At 53.4% G+C, this 16,094-nt stretch overlaps 1 protein-coding gene across 1 annotated transcript in view; it reads right to left on the minus strand.

Annotated features, from left to right (window-relative positions):
- The window catches only part of SIM1 (single-minded family bHLH transcription factor 1), a 47,877-nt gene extending 32,678 nt beyond the window's left edge, over positions 1-15,199 (minus strand). The window contains exons 1-8 of the mRNA XM_010573371.1: positions 15,025-15,199; positions 4,242-4,324; positions 3,130-3,219; positions 2,887-2,995; positions 2,688-2,773; positions 1,334-1,533; positions 1,116-1,222; positions 63-210 (exon numbers count right to left, since the gene is read on the minus strand). Coding sequence (XP_010571673.1) covers positions 63-210; positions 1,116-1,222; positions 1,334-1,533; positions 2,688-2,773; positions 2,887-2,995; positions 3,130-3,219; positions 4,242-4,324; positions 15,025-15,199 — 998 coding nt within the window. The remainder of the gene's footprint in view (positions 1-62; positions 211-1,115; positions 1,223-1,333; positions 1,534-2,687; positions 2,774-2,886; positions 2,996-3,129; positions 3,220-4,241; positions 4,325-15,024) is intronic.
- Positions 15,200-16,094: the final 895 nt, after the last annotated feature.

Below are 16,094 nucleotides of genomic sequence, written 5' to 3' on the forward strand. Positions count from 1 at the left end.
CTCGGCCCCGCTCGGCTCGGCTCGGCCCCGCGCAACGTGGAGCGGCCCCCAGGCTGACTTACGTGAGGACGTAGTTGACGCTGACGATGCAGTGCGGGCGGGAGGAGCGGCTGTTGTGCACGATGGTGGCGTAGCTCTGCACCCACACCCAGCCGCCGTGCTTGGCCAGGAAGCGGTAGTACTTGGTGGTCACTTGCCCTTTCACCAGCACTGCGGGGACAAAGCGGGGAGAAGCCTCAGCGCGGCTCCCGCCCTCCCTTTTGATCGGCCCTGGGAAGGGGGTGCGCCACCACCACCCCACCCCCCCAGGCCCCCGTGGGCGAGGAGAGGGGCTGGGAACCCCTTAGCATCCCATGGGGAAGCGGCGTGGACCGAAACCCCCGTGGGCAAGGGTGGCGGAGACCCCCGGGTGTCCCCAGGCCAGAGGCGACCTCTCCCACTCGTTAGCAAAGCCTGTTCGGGGAGGTTGGTGGGGTAGGGTGAGTACACCGAGGGGGGTCGAATCCCCCCACCCCGCCGTATCCTCATCGAGATTTAATTCTATAAATCTGGCTTCGGGTTTTGTCTCTTCTCGTTACACTCTCTGTAAGGAAATTTACCGGAAATTAATATCCTTTTTATTCATCTATCCACGTATTAATGTCACCATGATATCAAAATAGAAGAACAGCTCTCCGAATCGGGCTCACTACTGCAGTCAAAATTAGATACACAGACAAGATTTGTGAGACTTGGTGGAACAAAAGTATTTGAATTTCACTGGCGTGGCTTTTTGGAGCAAGAAAAAAGGGTTTTTCCTAACCGAAATTTGAAGGGAACTGAGCGCCTGAAGTTTGTGCAGGGCAGTTCTCGTCCTGCAAGCGGGAGCCGCGGAGGGCAACCCAGCCTTTCATTGCCGATCCCCTCCATCTCCCTCCTGCCTCCAGCTCGGAGTTCAAGTCTCTAACGACTTGTTTCATTAAAACCTGCTGCAGATTTTGCTTATTCTCCCCTCCAGTGAGCTGGCTTTGCCCGTTCCGACCTAGAGGTCAACCCTAGCAAACCCAAAGTCCATCTGCAGGGGGAGAAGGCGGGGGGCGAGGGGCAGAGTCTCTACAAGAACATCATCTCCTTACACAAGTGATGGGCGCATCGCAGGTGGAAGGTGTCACAGCCATGGACGTGGTGGTAAAGGGTCTTCTCTATCAAGTCCTGGGGCTCGTAACCTGTTAGCTCAGCTACCCTGCAAGAGACACAAGCAGCAAATATCAGTGGGTGAGAGGACAGGAGAGGAGGCCTGGGGAGAAGAAGGGATGGGCTAGGGGAATAGATTCGGAAATAACCCCGGCTCTACCTGGAATCTAAGAATATGAGCTTCATGTCTAGGCTGGCCCGAAACATGAACATATTGCTGTGGAGCTTGATCTCCGTCACGGCGCTGGGCGGCAGCGAGTGGCCCACGGCGACCAAGCCAACGTTTTGGTAGCAGCCGTCGAAGGGGGACATGTCCAGGCTGTACTGGCGGATCTTCAGGTACCCGCTGCAGTGAATGACCTGCCGGAGACACAGGGAAGCTCGGGGGCTGCCTAGCGGGGGTGGGTGGGTGCTGCGGCAGGGGTCCCTCCCCGCGGAGGGGACCCGGACAGACCCGCCCGCCCCGGCCGGTGCCGATGCGGCCGCCGTGTGCCCGGGAGCGGCTGCCCCGGGCCACGGCTCCGGCAGAGCGGCACCGGCTGCCGGTTTTCTGCTTTTCTGTCTGGGTTGGGGTTTTTTCCATACGAGAGTTCAGCACTGATCTGAGGCCCGTTAGTCAACGAGATTCTTTTTTCCACTGACTTAAGGTTTTTGGACCACCTCCTAACTACGCTTTTATTATTCTTCTAAAAAGGAAAGACGCGGAAGTGCCAAGCCAGTTACAACTTTGTAATGAAGAGTGTATGCGTGTGAGAGAAAGAGTTTACATGTGTGCGTATGTCACATGTGTAAGCTATGTCTATTATATAGATGGAGCGATCCGTAGCCAGAAAGTATCTTTGGACGTAGATTTAGGTACGTCTCCTAAACGTATCCTTGCAGATGAGTGCCATGTACTTCCACCCTTACTTCTCTATTATTAGAGTGTTTCTTCCCGGGCTAAGTTCAACAGGCGTTCTTGTTCTGCGGCACATCGTGGCACAGCATCTCCTTGGGTTATAGGTACCCACCGCTCTTCGGCGTTGTGCAGCTGACACAAAAGCAGCGAGGTCGGAGAGCAGGGGCTGTCCCCACCGAGGAGCCCTGAGCAGAACCGTGTGAAACACCCGGGCAAGACCCTTGGCTTGGAGAGCTGCCCCTGAAGCTGCCGAGTTACCCAATAAAGGAATAAATTAACCCAGGGCTCTCATTGTGTCACCTGACAGCTTCCACAGACACCTCGGGAACGTCAGTGGTTGTGCGAGGTTCACTTTAAAAAGCAAAAATAAAACAAAAAAAAACCCACGGGGAGCTCGGTTGCTTGGTTTTGTGGTTTGAGCTCTTTAACCTGAAACTCCGAGAGAAATCCTGGCTCTGAACCACATGAAAGAGCCCCGGGCTGGGACAGCCCCCGCGGGCAGAGGGCTCGTCCCCACTCCTGTCCCCGTTTTCACCGCCCTCCCTGCGTGCTCGGCGCTGCCGGAGCAGGGGCGCGGGAAGGCTGGGCCGGGGGGGTCCTGGCCATGGGCACGCACCTTGTAGCCCCCGCAGGTCAGGCCGGCGTTCCGCTTGGCCAGGACACACTTCATCCTCAGGAAAAAGGACCTCTCGATCTCGTACTCTGGGAGGGAGGAAAGGCAGAGGTGGGATGAGCCGGGGGGCTCCGCGGCCCCTGCGCGGTGCCCTCCGCGGCCGCGCAGGCCAAGGCGGGGGGCGGAGGGCCATGTACTTTACCCTGCACAAAGTGCGAGTGGTAGGGCTGGTGGGCCGTGAGCACCGCCGTCATCTCGTCGTGGTCGGCGGGGTGGATGTACTCGTAAATGCTGTTGCCGGTCAGCTCTACCTGTGAGAGAGGAGGAGGAGGAGGGGGAGGAAGGGCTTCATCGCCGGCACCGCTCACCCTCCCCGCACGCAGCTGCCCTGTCAGCCGGGGGCCGGGGCGGGCAGGCACGGGGGCTAGCGGCCCCCCCAGCGTACCTGCGACAAGCCTAGGTGCACCGAGGCGGTCTCCGAGATGTACATGATCTTGCCATCCGGAGCCACGACAAATATGAAACCATCCAACGTCTGCAGAAAAGGGTTGAGGGGTGGGAAGTATAAATATATCAATAGGTAGACGGATAGAGCCACCCATGAAGACAGAGAGATTTCATGAAGTACCTGTCCCTCGGATTATTTTAGCAAACAGGCATCCCTGTCCAGGCTGTGATTATTCAAAAAGATGGAAGGAAATGGGCAAGTCCTGGACAAGAATCCCTCTAAATCTCCTGGACACCTGAGATACAACCCACTTCTCAGGGGGGCCGAGCTCAAAAGTAATGCAAAGTGCCTGGGAAGTACCTAAGAAGAGGTCCTGGTGATTAATATGTCGGTCCCAGAAATCCTGAACATTTCTATCCCGTTTCAAATGTCACTGGGGGTTTAACGCTTGGATATTTGCTAAGGAGACTTTAAGTGAGCAAGGAGGCTCTAAAACTCTCAATAGTGTAAATAAGGGACAAGAGAAGTTATCAGGCACATTTCAGCAGACAAAGATGGGACTTCTGGGTGTGCCGAGAGCAGAATAGGCTCCCAAAAGGCCACACAACCCCACCAAAAATGCATGGTGACAGTAACAGCTAATACTCCTTAATATTTCAGGCAGGTGTGAGTTTTCAAATGTGTCCTACCTGTTTTGTGTCTATGCTCATTTCTGTGCCTGCTGAGCCCAGGACAGCCTCCTCCAACCTATCTCTAGAGCCTCTCCCTGTCTCTACACCACCCTGAGCTTCAGCACATGGACGGGACTTGTCACGTTGTTAATAACTTGCGGAAAAGCCATCACTGGGATGCACTGGGAATCCCTCGCTGCGGACCCTGTGCTGGACGATGCTGGGGCAGAGGACCCGGAGGGACCAAACACAGCCCCGTTAAATCGCACGACATTCAGCCGCGACGGTTCGTATTCCTGAAGTTGTTCCCCTCCCGTCCCCCTTTTTATTAAACACGTGAACAGTTAAAAATTAGTCAAGGTGGCAATTAAAAGCTCAGAAGAGGGAATGATTTCTTTAATCATTAATACCATATGGCTGTCGTTTCCAGGCCAGTACCTGCAAAAGATGGGATCCCAGCTCCCGTCCAACATTATCCAGCGGGCTGGTTCGGCTAGAGTGGCCCCAGGCTTCTCCAAGTCCTGTTTATTTAAGACACACAAAAAAAGTAAGGTGAAGAGATGAAAAATTGACTCGTGCTGGTCTGCTGGAGGGGAATTTTCTTTCGATTTTTTTTGCTCGTATTCGCTCTAAGACCTGTATACATATGATCTTTGGAAAACCAGACATGATTTCGTTCCGCAGAGAAGCTTCTTTTGTGGATTTTTTTTTTTTTTAAAGACCTAACTCCCGTGAGAGAAGAATACTAAAATATCTATTTTGAGTTAACGGTGAAGCTCATTCCGAAGACCTAAGTGAGATAGCGTGCCAGATAAAAGGGCTTTTTAGTGCTGCCTTCGGCTACTGGGAACTGGCTCCCTGAGGTTCAGGGAAAGCGCTTTTCTCCTGACGCCTCCGCAGGGCTCCTGGACGGCACCGAGAGCTATTTAAAAGGAAAGAGAGAGGTGTGCTGAGGGAAGCCTTCGATGTCGAGAGAAGGATGCGGTTCAGGTGGCACGACGGTGTCCGGGGAAGAGAAACCTCTCGGGCAGGCCAGCTCCTGAGCGCTGCCTGCGGGGGGTTCTCCCCCCGCGGGAGGCAGAGCTCGGCCACAACCTGACGGGTAATTAGCCAGCAGGCTTTGGACGGGGAGGGATAAGGATGGGCTTAGACCCCCTGCTCGCCAGAGATCACTTTCCAGTTTGATTTGTGACCTCCTGCCTCTTTCTCTCCTCGGGGCCACCGTCCTCTCACCTGGAAGGTTTGTAATTACGTACTTGGGGAGGGAGAGAGGAGCGACCAGATGCGACTCATCCAGCTCTCCCCGAGCCCCGTGTTAAAACGCTCTCCCTTTTAGTCATCCCCACTCAAGCCCACGAAAAGCAAACTACCTGTCGCTAAGCCCAGCGCGGTTTCACGGCTGCGGTAGGGCACTTTGGGCGGCCCAGGCAAGTCACTGTCCGACGGCACGGACCGTCCTCCCTCCTGCCCCGCGAAGCCGGGGCTCCGGGATTCACCTCCCTCCCCGCCATCCCTCCTCCCCGCTGCTCTGGCAGGCGGGAGGGGTCTCTGCAGACAGGGATGATCTGCCCCCAAAATGCCCCCTCCAGAAATGAATCCCTCCGGACCCGTCTAACGCTTCAGGCGCCGCTTGGTTTCTCCTATGCAAAGTAAGGAGGAACAACAGCCACACGGAAATTATTCCACAGGAGTGAAACTATTTACGGGCGATGCCTTTTCACAGTGTTGCTGCTGAAATAATTTAAACGGGGCAGTTAAAACCTTTTACGCTTATGCCGTGAAATAAGGCTCAGCCTGACACGCACAGACTAAGATAAAGTAAAAGGGAGGAAAAAAATACAAATCCTGATTGATGGCTGGGGTGCGGATCGCCCAGGGGAGGCGAAGTCCGGCCGGCGAGGTCTCCCTCCCGCAGGGCGGGCTCGGGGAAGGCAGGACCCCGTTTCCCGGCTATTTCGAAGGAAACGGGCGAGGTTGCGACAGCAGGCAGCCGCGGGCATTCCTCGCTATTGACCGGCTTCACCTAGGTGTTTGCCGGTCTAAACAAAGCTAACGATTTCCTCCGCGGTGTTTGAACGCGGCATCCCACGGCGACCCTCGCCCGCCCGCCCTCCCTCCCCACCGCCGAAGCGGCGAGCGACGAGCCCCTCTCGTCCCCGCCTGTCCCTGCCTGCTCCCCCCTTCCTCGTCCACCTCCTCACGCCAACTTGTCTCTTCACCGCTCCTACACTTCTCTCTTTCTCCTTAACTTCACAGCCCTACAAAGGCAGGGGCATCTCTCTGGCCTGACCCCCATCCGGCAGCCCCCAGCGTGTATCAGCGTGCCAGCCAGAAACAGGCTCCTTCCCATTAATTCCTCCACGCCAATTAGCGGGGAGCCAGTGACTTTTTCCTAAGTCCCTGGGCTTCACTCCTCCCTGCGCCCTCCGGGGCGGGTAGACCCGCGGGGGATGCACCGGGGGCTCCGCAGGCACCTCTGTCCTCCTGTGTGTGTGTCCCCCCCGCCCCGGGAGCCAGCCGCCAGGCACGCGGGCCGCCGGCGCCCCCCCCCCCCCCGAAATCAGCAAGGAGCTGGCAAGTCTTGCACAGCTTCCAGGGAAAGAGAAAAAAACCGCTGTATATTTGTTTTTCCGAGCCCCTCAGAGGTTTCTCTGCTGGGGAGCCAGGACGGCCTGTTAGAGCAGGGGTGGCCAAAGCGGCTCCTTGCGACGTCCCCCCACCCGGAGGGAAATGTGAATGACAGGTTTCTGGATTCCGTACTAAATCCGCGCTCCCCGCCTATGATTTAAGTTGCTTATTAATCGAAGTTTACGGCTCTAATTATTCTTCTTCTAAAAGGGAAAATAACCCGACCCCGGCGGGTTAATGAACAGCTCATGGGCATTACAGGTTAACCTCCCCCCGGGAAGGCGGTTCTTCACGGGGCGCTGAACTCCTCGCTGTGTTTCAGGTGGAAACCCCGCGTTGCTGGGTTGTGTCTGTTAATGGTTTATAATTAAACGTTTTCACTTGTCTACCTGTACCTTCTTTTTGAAATCCTATCACGAGAGATTCTTTGTACTTTCCAGATGTTTCAGCACTTTCAAGCCGGAGGCTATTTCTATTCACTGCCAAGCCCAGCCTCTCCCAAATCGACGGGCTCTCCTGATGTCCCTTAAATACTGTTTTTAAAGATTATACCAGAAAACCTCTCCATTAATATCCCCCCCCCCCTTTTTTTCCCTGTCTGTTCGCTTTAACATCCAATTTCCTTTTATCGAGGGGGCAAACTGTGATTTCTTGCACTTGACCTACCGCAGAAAATTCTGCAAATCCTTTGATTGTCTATTTAAAACAAAACAAGGAAATCAGCTCTCCCTTTTGCTTCAGGATTACGCTTGGAAACAAGATCTAAAGATTCTCTTGTAATTTGGAGAGCCAGTAGCATAATAGGTTTGGAATAGAAACAAGCAGCTTTGTGAGGGGAAGGATAACTAAATCGTTTTTAGGCAAAGGATTTTCCCAGCTAAAGTGGCCGAAGACAAAGCAAAACATAATCTGTTTTGGAAGATTTCCAAGATATGCCACATTAACCTTAGCAGATAAAATTTGCTTTCTTCCCTGCGTCCCCTCCCCCACCAAGGTCTGGTTTATCATATTTACATAAGTAGCCTTAGAAGGGATGTATCTATTATGGATCTAAGGAGCTAGCGAGCTCACATTTCATTTGGAAATAGAGGCGAAGTTTTACTGTTGCTTAATACTTGATGCATCGTAGAGCCATTTCCATTTAAATACCCCCGACCCACGGATTACCTCAATGGACTGGCTGCATGGGTTTTGTAATTTCCTGAAAATGAGATTTCGATTTATAAAACAAGAAACCAATTAGTAACCAAATGAGGCGAAGTAGATCCACTAAAATTGACCTAATCCCACAGGCACCATTTAGGCCAGTTCTTGGCGAATGAATGATGAGCAACCGTCTAGAGTAAGCTCAAGGCATCATCCAGCTGTGTTATTCAAGCAGCAAAAATAAATGGATCAAGCTTTTCTTTCGGAATGAATTTGATACTCTTGACAAAATGTAGATTATAGGCTCCTACCTAACAATCTCCTCCACTCGAGGATTTTTTTTTTTTCTAAGAAGATAAACAATTTGGGGCACAAGAAAGCGTCCGCTGTCAGAAGGGGGAAAAAAAAAAAAAAAAGGCAGCTTTTTAGCCAGGCTCTTGCTTAGTTTGAGAGCAAGAGCCTCGTTACCTAACAGCGTGCCCCGAGACCGCGCGGATCCTGCGCGGGGCGAGCGTGCTGACTCATCCTTTCTCTCGGCGTTTCCCAATGGAAAGCCACTGCGCTTTCCACACCAAAAAGCACCTCCGTCGCTTTCATGGGATAGCTGCGCCGGCGAGGCCGTGTGACATGCCTTCTCCCCAGCCGTGCCCACCCCCGGCACTAGGCAAGCCGGCCCCCCCCGACAGCCTGCCCCCCAAGCCAGGCTCACGGCCAGCGCCGCAGCCCTCGGCTGCCTTGGCCCTGTCCTTCCCCTCATCTTTTGATTGATGCAAGCCTTGATGCCGGCAGCCAATGGAGGGGTTGGGTGGATATCGTCCCTACCCAGTGGCGATACTGTCGCAAGAAGCTCCTCTGTCCCACGGAAGGGGGAAGAGATTCCTCAGTCATTTCTAATTTGATCTAGGCAAAGACGGAGGAAGGCGGGCGCGGGGAAGTGAGACTCCAGGAGGCCCGGGAAGCTCCTCGGCCCTGGTTGATCTCCGGGTTCCTTGTCCCTCTGCGAGCATCTGCAGCGCAGAACCCACCTCGACCCCCTCCTTTGTCTGGCAATAGCAAAGGGGGGCGGGGGTGGACCGTGGGGGTGGGGTGGCCAGAAGATGCGAGCCCTTATCTACTTTGTGTTGATTTGCCGGCTTTTAAAAGCGGTTACTACGATTTCCCCAACGGACTATCCGTCATGAAATCTCAGCGCAATCCGGATTCACGGTAGCGAAAACAACGGCAGAACGGGCGGTTTGACGTCCTCGTTCAAAAATCACGTAGTGGAGAGCCCAGCCTGAGCTCCAGATCCCCTTCTTTGGGGGGGCCAGGCTTTGAGGGGCAGCTACCTCCGGGAGGGGGTGGGACAACCTCTGGGGGCCCCCCCGGGGACTTGGCCCCCGCGCCCTGCCTGGCCGCCCCGCCCCGCGCGGCCCGGCGAGGCCCACGGGCGAGGGCAGGGGTGCGAGGCCCACGGAAGCCGTGCACGCCGGGTGGATGCTGCCTCGCAACGAGGGCCCCGCGGGCAGAGTTTTTCTCCTGTTGCTGAGGATGGGAAGGGGGAGAGGCGCAGGGGGCTCGCCCGGAGGCAGCCCCCCTGCTGCGGGGCCGCCCTGGGCTCCGGCCCGCCGGGGCAGCAGCGGGGACTCTGGCTTGAGGCGGGTCCAAGGAGCTCCACGGCGCGTTTCGCTTTTCCAGGAGCTTCTTCGAACTCCCCCTCCGGGCAGCGGCCCTCGCGGCCCCGCTGCCGGGCTCTCCCCGCCGCCTCCCGGGGGCCGCGGCCCGGGGACGTCTCCGCTCGCTTTTGTTCCGCTGCGTTTGTTTTGCCCTTTCAACAGCCGCCCTCCGCTTATTAAAGATGGAGGAGAGGCAGCTCGCCCGCCGCCCGCGCCGCTGGGGATGCTGACCCCGCGGAGGGGCGAGGGATGCGGGACCCCGGGCCACCCCCGCCCCGGGGCTCGGCCCTTCCCCGCGGCACCGAGGCAGGCCGGGCCCCGCCAGCCTCCCCCGCGGCGCTGGGGCGGGAGGGGGGAGCCGGCGAAGAGGGGCGGCCCGGGCCCCTCTCCCCTCCCGTCCCCGCACGCCGGCTTCGTGCAACCTGCTCGGCGAAGCCGCTCGTAAAGCTTTACGGCGGGCACGGGCGTTTCGCCCCGGTGTGCAGCTCGTAAAGCAGCATCTTTCTTTCTTTCCTATCTCCCTCTCGCCCCTCGCCGGCCCCGCTGCTGCCCTATAACCCTCCCGGCAGCTGCTGCGGGGAGAAGCCGGGCACGGATGGTTGTTTGGGGAGGGGGAGGCAGGGCGGCTCGGTCCCCGTCTTCAAGACGGTCGTTTTCCCTCGCTGCCCAGGGAAAATGACAAATAACAGCAGCGGGAGCCGCAGGGACAGAAGCTGTACGCCCTAGTCACCGGCAAGCGAAAAGGCAACTGGATGTTGTATCGAGGAATTAGCTTGATTCGATTAACCGTTTAATTAAATAGTCCACCTCCAGCGCTCCGTTTTGCCATCGCCTAACGCCCGACAGGGCCGATTTCTCAGTTAATTTAACAGGCAGTGGTTAATGATAACTCAAAATCTCGGCCAAATGAGGCTTCTGTGAAGGAGTGGGTCGCCGTCGGAGGGTTCAGATGAAATGGAATAAGCTAAGTTTAAAAAAAAAAAAATGCTGCTCATTTCCAACTGCCTGCGGAGGCCATTAGCAAGGTTTTGTAAAGATTTATTATCTCGGTAAATCACATGTGTTCATTTGAAGCAGAGATAAGTTAGCATCCCGCTTTCTTTATAAAAATAATAATAAGAGGGAGGAAAAGTCCTGTTGACTAAACAAACAACCCTGTTAAGCAAACGGTAGTGGAAATAATGCTGAGACTGATTCACTCTAGAAAGAAATAGCATTTTGGCACACACGGGGTAACGGAATTGCGCTCTGAAATGCAAACAAACGGAACCATGCCCAAATGGGGGGGGGGGGGGGGAATAATCAGGGAAATTTTCGAGCGCCAACCACTTATTCGCTTCTACAGAAGACGCAAATTCAAATAGCTCTTATTCCGAAGAAATTGGGGAAGGAAGAGTTTGCACCAATGCACTTGCGAATACACGCTATTTATATGCAAGTTGAAAAATATCCTCCAACATTAAAACGGTCGTATGTTGCTGAGAAGGGAGAGGATGTTTCTGAAGGAAGTATGATTTTTTCCACTCATCTCACTTAGCATTCTTTCTAACACATAAATCTGCTTTTTCAACGATCATGCTAGTAGTTTAGTTCTGCACTTCACATTTTAAGTTCACATCAAAACTGGAATTAAACAGAGAGGCAGCGTGGAGAGTAAACTGCAGCTTAAATGAGAAAAACTTCTGTAAGAAAATAAACACTGAAACCTAATGCTCAATCATTTCCCTTAGCAGTAAGAAAAACAGCATTAAATCACCTATCCACGTGGGAAAGGGATTTTTTTTTTTCCTGCTGATCTCTTCCCCCTTTAAAATAAAACAAGGTTAAGGGTTTCAATATTGAAATGTTAACCATCCTGATTCGGCGAAGTTTACGTAAACGGAGCCTCTGCTTTTGTCTCGAAAAGCGAACGCCTCTCCGCGCCGAAACGATCCATCCCTGCTAGGACAGAGACTGCAAACCCTCCTTTTCCCTCTCTGTTCGCGGAAGGAGAATAGGACCTTTAAGATATTCCTAACTAAAAAAGCAAAACAAAAAAACCCCAAACAAACAAACAAACAAAAATCTATTTATTGCGCCACTCGGGTTTTTTTGTTTGTTTGTTTGTTTGTTTGTTTGTTTTCTCCCTTCACTTTTGGGTACTGGCGAGGGTCAGTGAAGGCTTACCCCTCTAGTCATTCCGACCGGATCTTTTTTGAAGGAAAACTCTTAGTCCTTCGACATCCCAGAGATTCTTCCAGATATTTTTTGAGGCTACGTTGCTTGCTATTAACTGTTTAATGTTAAATTGCAATTTTAGGATTTTTTTTAATAGGTGAATGTTAACTCACGAGTGATTTTATTAGGAAGTTCTGCTTAAAAAAAACCCAAAATCCTCCTTACTGTCCTTAGTTATTTAGCAGATCTTCAGCCTTTCCAAAAGCTGTCTGATCACCGAAAACTACTATATGTCTTATAGTCTTTCTCCTCCTGAGACGGAAGGGTTTTAGCCCTGAAACGGTGCAAGCTACCTAAGCCGCTGAACACTTTTCGCCCTTGACAGTTTTAATCTGCTGGAGACCTAGTAAAGTGAAATCAGGGGTAGAGAGAAAACCTAGGCGTTTTAATAGCTTGTGAGAATTACAGAGCCATTATGAGAGGGAGCTCGCTGGAAAATCTCTGCTCGGTTTATGAAGTTTATTCGGTGTCACCGATTTGCGTTTAGATTTCCGGGAGTGAGACCGGAACGGTACCGTGATTATTCTGCGTGTGACTCTCCTGGCATTTTACTCCCAGGAAACTCTCTTGTTTCCAAAATGAACCCGAAATCTACCCACCTTCTCTCGCTACAGGAACCCTGCAGACGTAAAAATATGCAGAGAAATGCATACCGGTTCTTTCCGCCTGTGCCCCAGTCCCCAGCCCCGCGTGTGCGCGGCGATGAGGAGTGTATATCTTTCTGTACGTGACTATTTACAACCAGCCCCTATGGAAGCACTCTCCGGGCAGATGGAAATTCGCTCTTGTACCGGGGAGAGGGGGTGTGAGTTACACTGGAAGGGCAGCTCGCTCTTACAGAGACAACGCTTCTCTGTGCTGACTCCTCCAAGATCTCTTTAAATGTACGACGTGACACTGTGCCGTGGTCCCCAGCCTCCTGCTGCCCACCTCCAGCCCTCCGGCCGACTCATCGGGTCTGTCCCGAGGCTTGTGCCGCTTTCCTCCCCAGGGAAAAACGAGCAGACGGACCCCCCATCCAATCCATCCAGCATCCCTACCCTGCCTCCTCCTTTCGGAAAGGCTTTTCCTTCGGGTGCGTCGTTTCCCTGGCTGCCACTACCTGTCCTCCCTTCCCAGCGGAGCGATGACTTCTTTCTCTGGCCGGGGGCACCGGGAGACCAGGGCCGTCCCCCTCTTCCTCGCCTCCCCCCTCGCTCGTGGTTGATTAATCGCGGCACCGGCCAGCGCAGGGAAAGCGGCCGTTCCACCGCGGGGCCGGGGTGCGCTCCCCGCTCCCCCCTCCTCGGAAGTGCGTGGGAGGGAGAGGGAGCACGCGTGGGGCCGGCGCCACGCCGCGGCCCCCGCTCTCCGGCCTTCGCGCCCAGCCCGCAGTGCGTGTGTGTCCGTCCCGTCCCGTCCCGTCCCGCGGCCCTGCGCGGGGATGCGCGGATTCGGGGGCGGGAGGGGGTGGGCAGCGCGGCGGTCCCGCGTGGGTGCCGCGGGCCTGCCGCGGCAGCGCGCCTCGGAGGGGCCAGCCCTTTCGTGCCTGCTCGCTGCCTTCCTTTCTAATTCGCAGTTTGCCTTTAATTAGGCCGCGGAGGCTGTGCTGCCTGCGAAGCCCCCGCTCAGCCGCCCCCTCTGCCTCCGCGCTCAAATTAGCATCTGCTGCGGCCGGCAGCGGCCCCGGCCCCGGCGCACTTCGCCGCACGGTTCCCCAGGGCATTCAAACATCCTGCGCTGCCACCGAGGGACGGGGATCAGCTATTCTTCTCTTCCCGTGATTACTCACAGCCTACAAGCAACACCATATGCTTCTTCTGATCAAACAACCCGCTACATAGGCACCAGTAATTGACGAGACCTGCTCGAAATCACGCAGAAAGGTAGCCTACTGAGACCGCAGGGGTTGACAAATCATTGCTAATAATCCTTTTAGGAACATCATGGGCACCGGCGTTTGCTATAGCTTCATTTTCATAAAGTATGCGCTGACAGTATAAAGGACAGCTCGCTCTCCTTTGAAACAGAGGACTGTCCCGCATAATGATCGTCAGGGTGGCAGATCACATAGAAGAGGGAAGTGGCTTGATGAAGGCTTTAATTATTATTATTTTTTGAAAGGTTTCATTTATCCCCTTCTTTGGTTCTAAGTGACCCGGAGATATGGAAAGTTATTTAGAGAAACTGTTGCAAGATGCACTGGATTGGAAATTACTGCTGTGGACTCTAGGTATAAGCGTTCATACGTAACCGGGGTGTGTGGGGGTACCTCCTCCAGTCCAAACGACTGCCCGAGTGCATGTTTACTTTCAAAAAGTAGAATTAGGACCAGTAGTTCACAGACTTAATCAGGTTAAAAAAAAAAAAAAAAGGCAAAACAAACAAACCGGCCGCATACACACTCTTGATTTGTAAAACGTAATAGACAGCCAGACCGACCGACCGACTCGAGGTATAGAGACAGAAAACACAGGGACATGCCTATATTGTACCATTTCTTATGAACACACTCTTTTCAGAGAAAGATGTAGCAAATTTTGTTAACAGGTCGGAAAGAGCTCTCAATACTTTTTCTTTCATGCAGACGATATCTCGATTGATCCAAACACAAGATTACTGAAGTATTTTTGATTTTGTTTCCTGCTTCTTATAAAAGCAATAGAGTAAGAACACAGGAGAACTTTATTCCGACCCTCTTAACTTTCTGTGCTCTTTGTTTTCCTTGGCAGCCGATCTAGAAGCCCCAGGACGGTCGCTTTAAATCCTAATTCTACACAAAAGCAAGACATACTTTAGGACGCTTAAGTCTGCTTTTGCTAGACAGGCAGGACTGTTGCTGCTGCCGTGGAAGTCAACGTGAAGTTTACTGTTGCCTGACCCTGGAGGAGAATCAGGCCCAGGCTCGGACGCTGGGCTTGCAGCAGCGCTGGGTGGGCAGGGGGATTGAGTATGTCAGAGTACAAAACTCCCGTTAAAAATTTCCTAGGTCGATTAACGCCTTCAAACTGCCCTAATGATCCTCAGAGCGAGACACATCGCATTCCTGATGCGATTCGGTGTGCTTGGCTTATTTATTTAGGCTGTGCGTGTGTGTGTGAGCACGCCTGTACGCCTGTGCTGTACCTGTAAACCGCACCTTTGCTCGATACTTGAACTAAGGCTTTAGGACTTTGCATAGACTTATGTAAATATTTACCCATATATTAACTCCCCCCATAGTATGGCTATAAATAGGGGTGAATCGTCCCCTCTTTCGCCACGCACGTGCTTGGCGGGGGATGCACATCTTACTGGGAGACTGGGGGAAAAGAAAACCCGTGTTTGCTTTAGCAGAACACGCAGCAGAGCTCAGTGCCTTCAAGTGTTGACAAAAGCACCGTAAAGTCCCCAACCAAACCTGTCATAGAAACTGAAGGGAAAGTATTTACGACAGAGGAAAGTGACAGCGGAGAGCACCCGGCCTCCGAGCACACCACCCCATGCGATTTACTTTTTTTTTTTTTTTTTTTTTTTTTTTTTTTTTTTTTAAGTAAAAGCGACAAGCGACACCTGGATCGGAATGGACATAGAGGTGAATAGGCATTCCCACCTACCTTCTGGAAAAACCACCCTCATTTTTAAATAGCTGGTGGTGAGTCTGATTATGGATGCTTTGTCCAGCTGAGAGGTGATAGCGGAGGGCAGGGGTAGTAATTTCGCCAGTTCATAAAATTCACTGTTTTCTTTCTCCCGCCTAGTCCGGGCAGCATTTTTGGACTTCTCTTTCATCGTGGTTTTTTCCCCCTTCCTTCCTACAATTTAAACTCCAGAGATTCATCCAAAGGTGGAAGGGAAACTTTCAGCTGCAATTCATCTCTCCGGAGCATCAGGCAGTGATTCGGAGCGCGGCCATTACTCTGAAAAACCGTTCGGTTGTGTAAAACGCAAACAAGTATTGAAGACCAGAGAGGTGTTCTTAAAAAAAAAAAAAAAAAAGAAAGAAAAAAAAATCTCTGAAAAGCAGAGTCAATCGGATGGGAAAGGCATTTATCCAATGCAGCTCAGAGACTCCAAGCAACTGCAGGAAAAATAAAATAAAAAAGCTAGAAGCTTGCGGCACCACACGGCAACCAAATGAGGTATTTCTGGCCTTTTTTCCTACTCATGGCGGGCAGCATAGCTCCTCGGAAGAGGGTCATAATAATCCCGTTTCTTCCCGTGATCCGCTGTCAATCCGGGGCCCGAAACGCCCGGCCGTGCTCTGCCTCCCAGGGCGCTGGGTGACTTCCCGGGGGCCTCTGTGAAGACAACAGCAGTCCTGGGGTGAGAGAGCCGGTACACAACGCCGCAGCGGAGCCGCGAGAAATAATAATCAACAACCAGCCTCCGGCGGGTGTAGTATTTTCTCCCACCAGAGGGGAAAGAACAAAAAAAAAAAAAAAAGTATATTTTCCCATCTAGCGCGCCCGTAGAGGACCCGGCCCCGCACTCTCCTCCCACAGCCCTCGCACTCCCAGCCCAGGTGTGCACTGCATGGCCAGAACGAAACCAAGGCAGAAACCGGCTCTCGGCAAAGGCGGAGGAGTTACCGGCTGGTTTCGGTGCTGGCGGGGCTGCGCCGTCCCCTCCGCGCTCCCCGGGGCTGGCACCGCGGCGGCGGCGGCCAGACCTCCCCGCGCACCGG

Source organism: Haliaeetus leucocephalus, unplaced genomic scaffold, assembly GCF_000737465.1.
Source record: "Haliaeetus leucocephalus isolate CR32 unplaced genomic scaffold, Haliaeetus_leucocephalus-4.0 Scaffold384, whole genome shotgun sequence".
Classification (NCBI taxonomy): Eukaryota; Metazoa; Chordata; class Aves; order Accipitriformes; family Accipitridae; genus Haliaeetus; species Haliaeetus leucocephalus.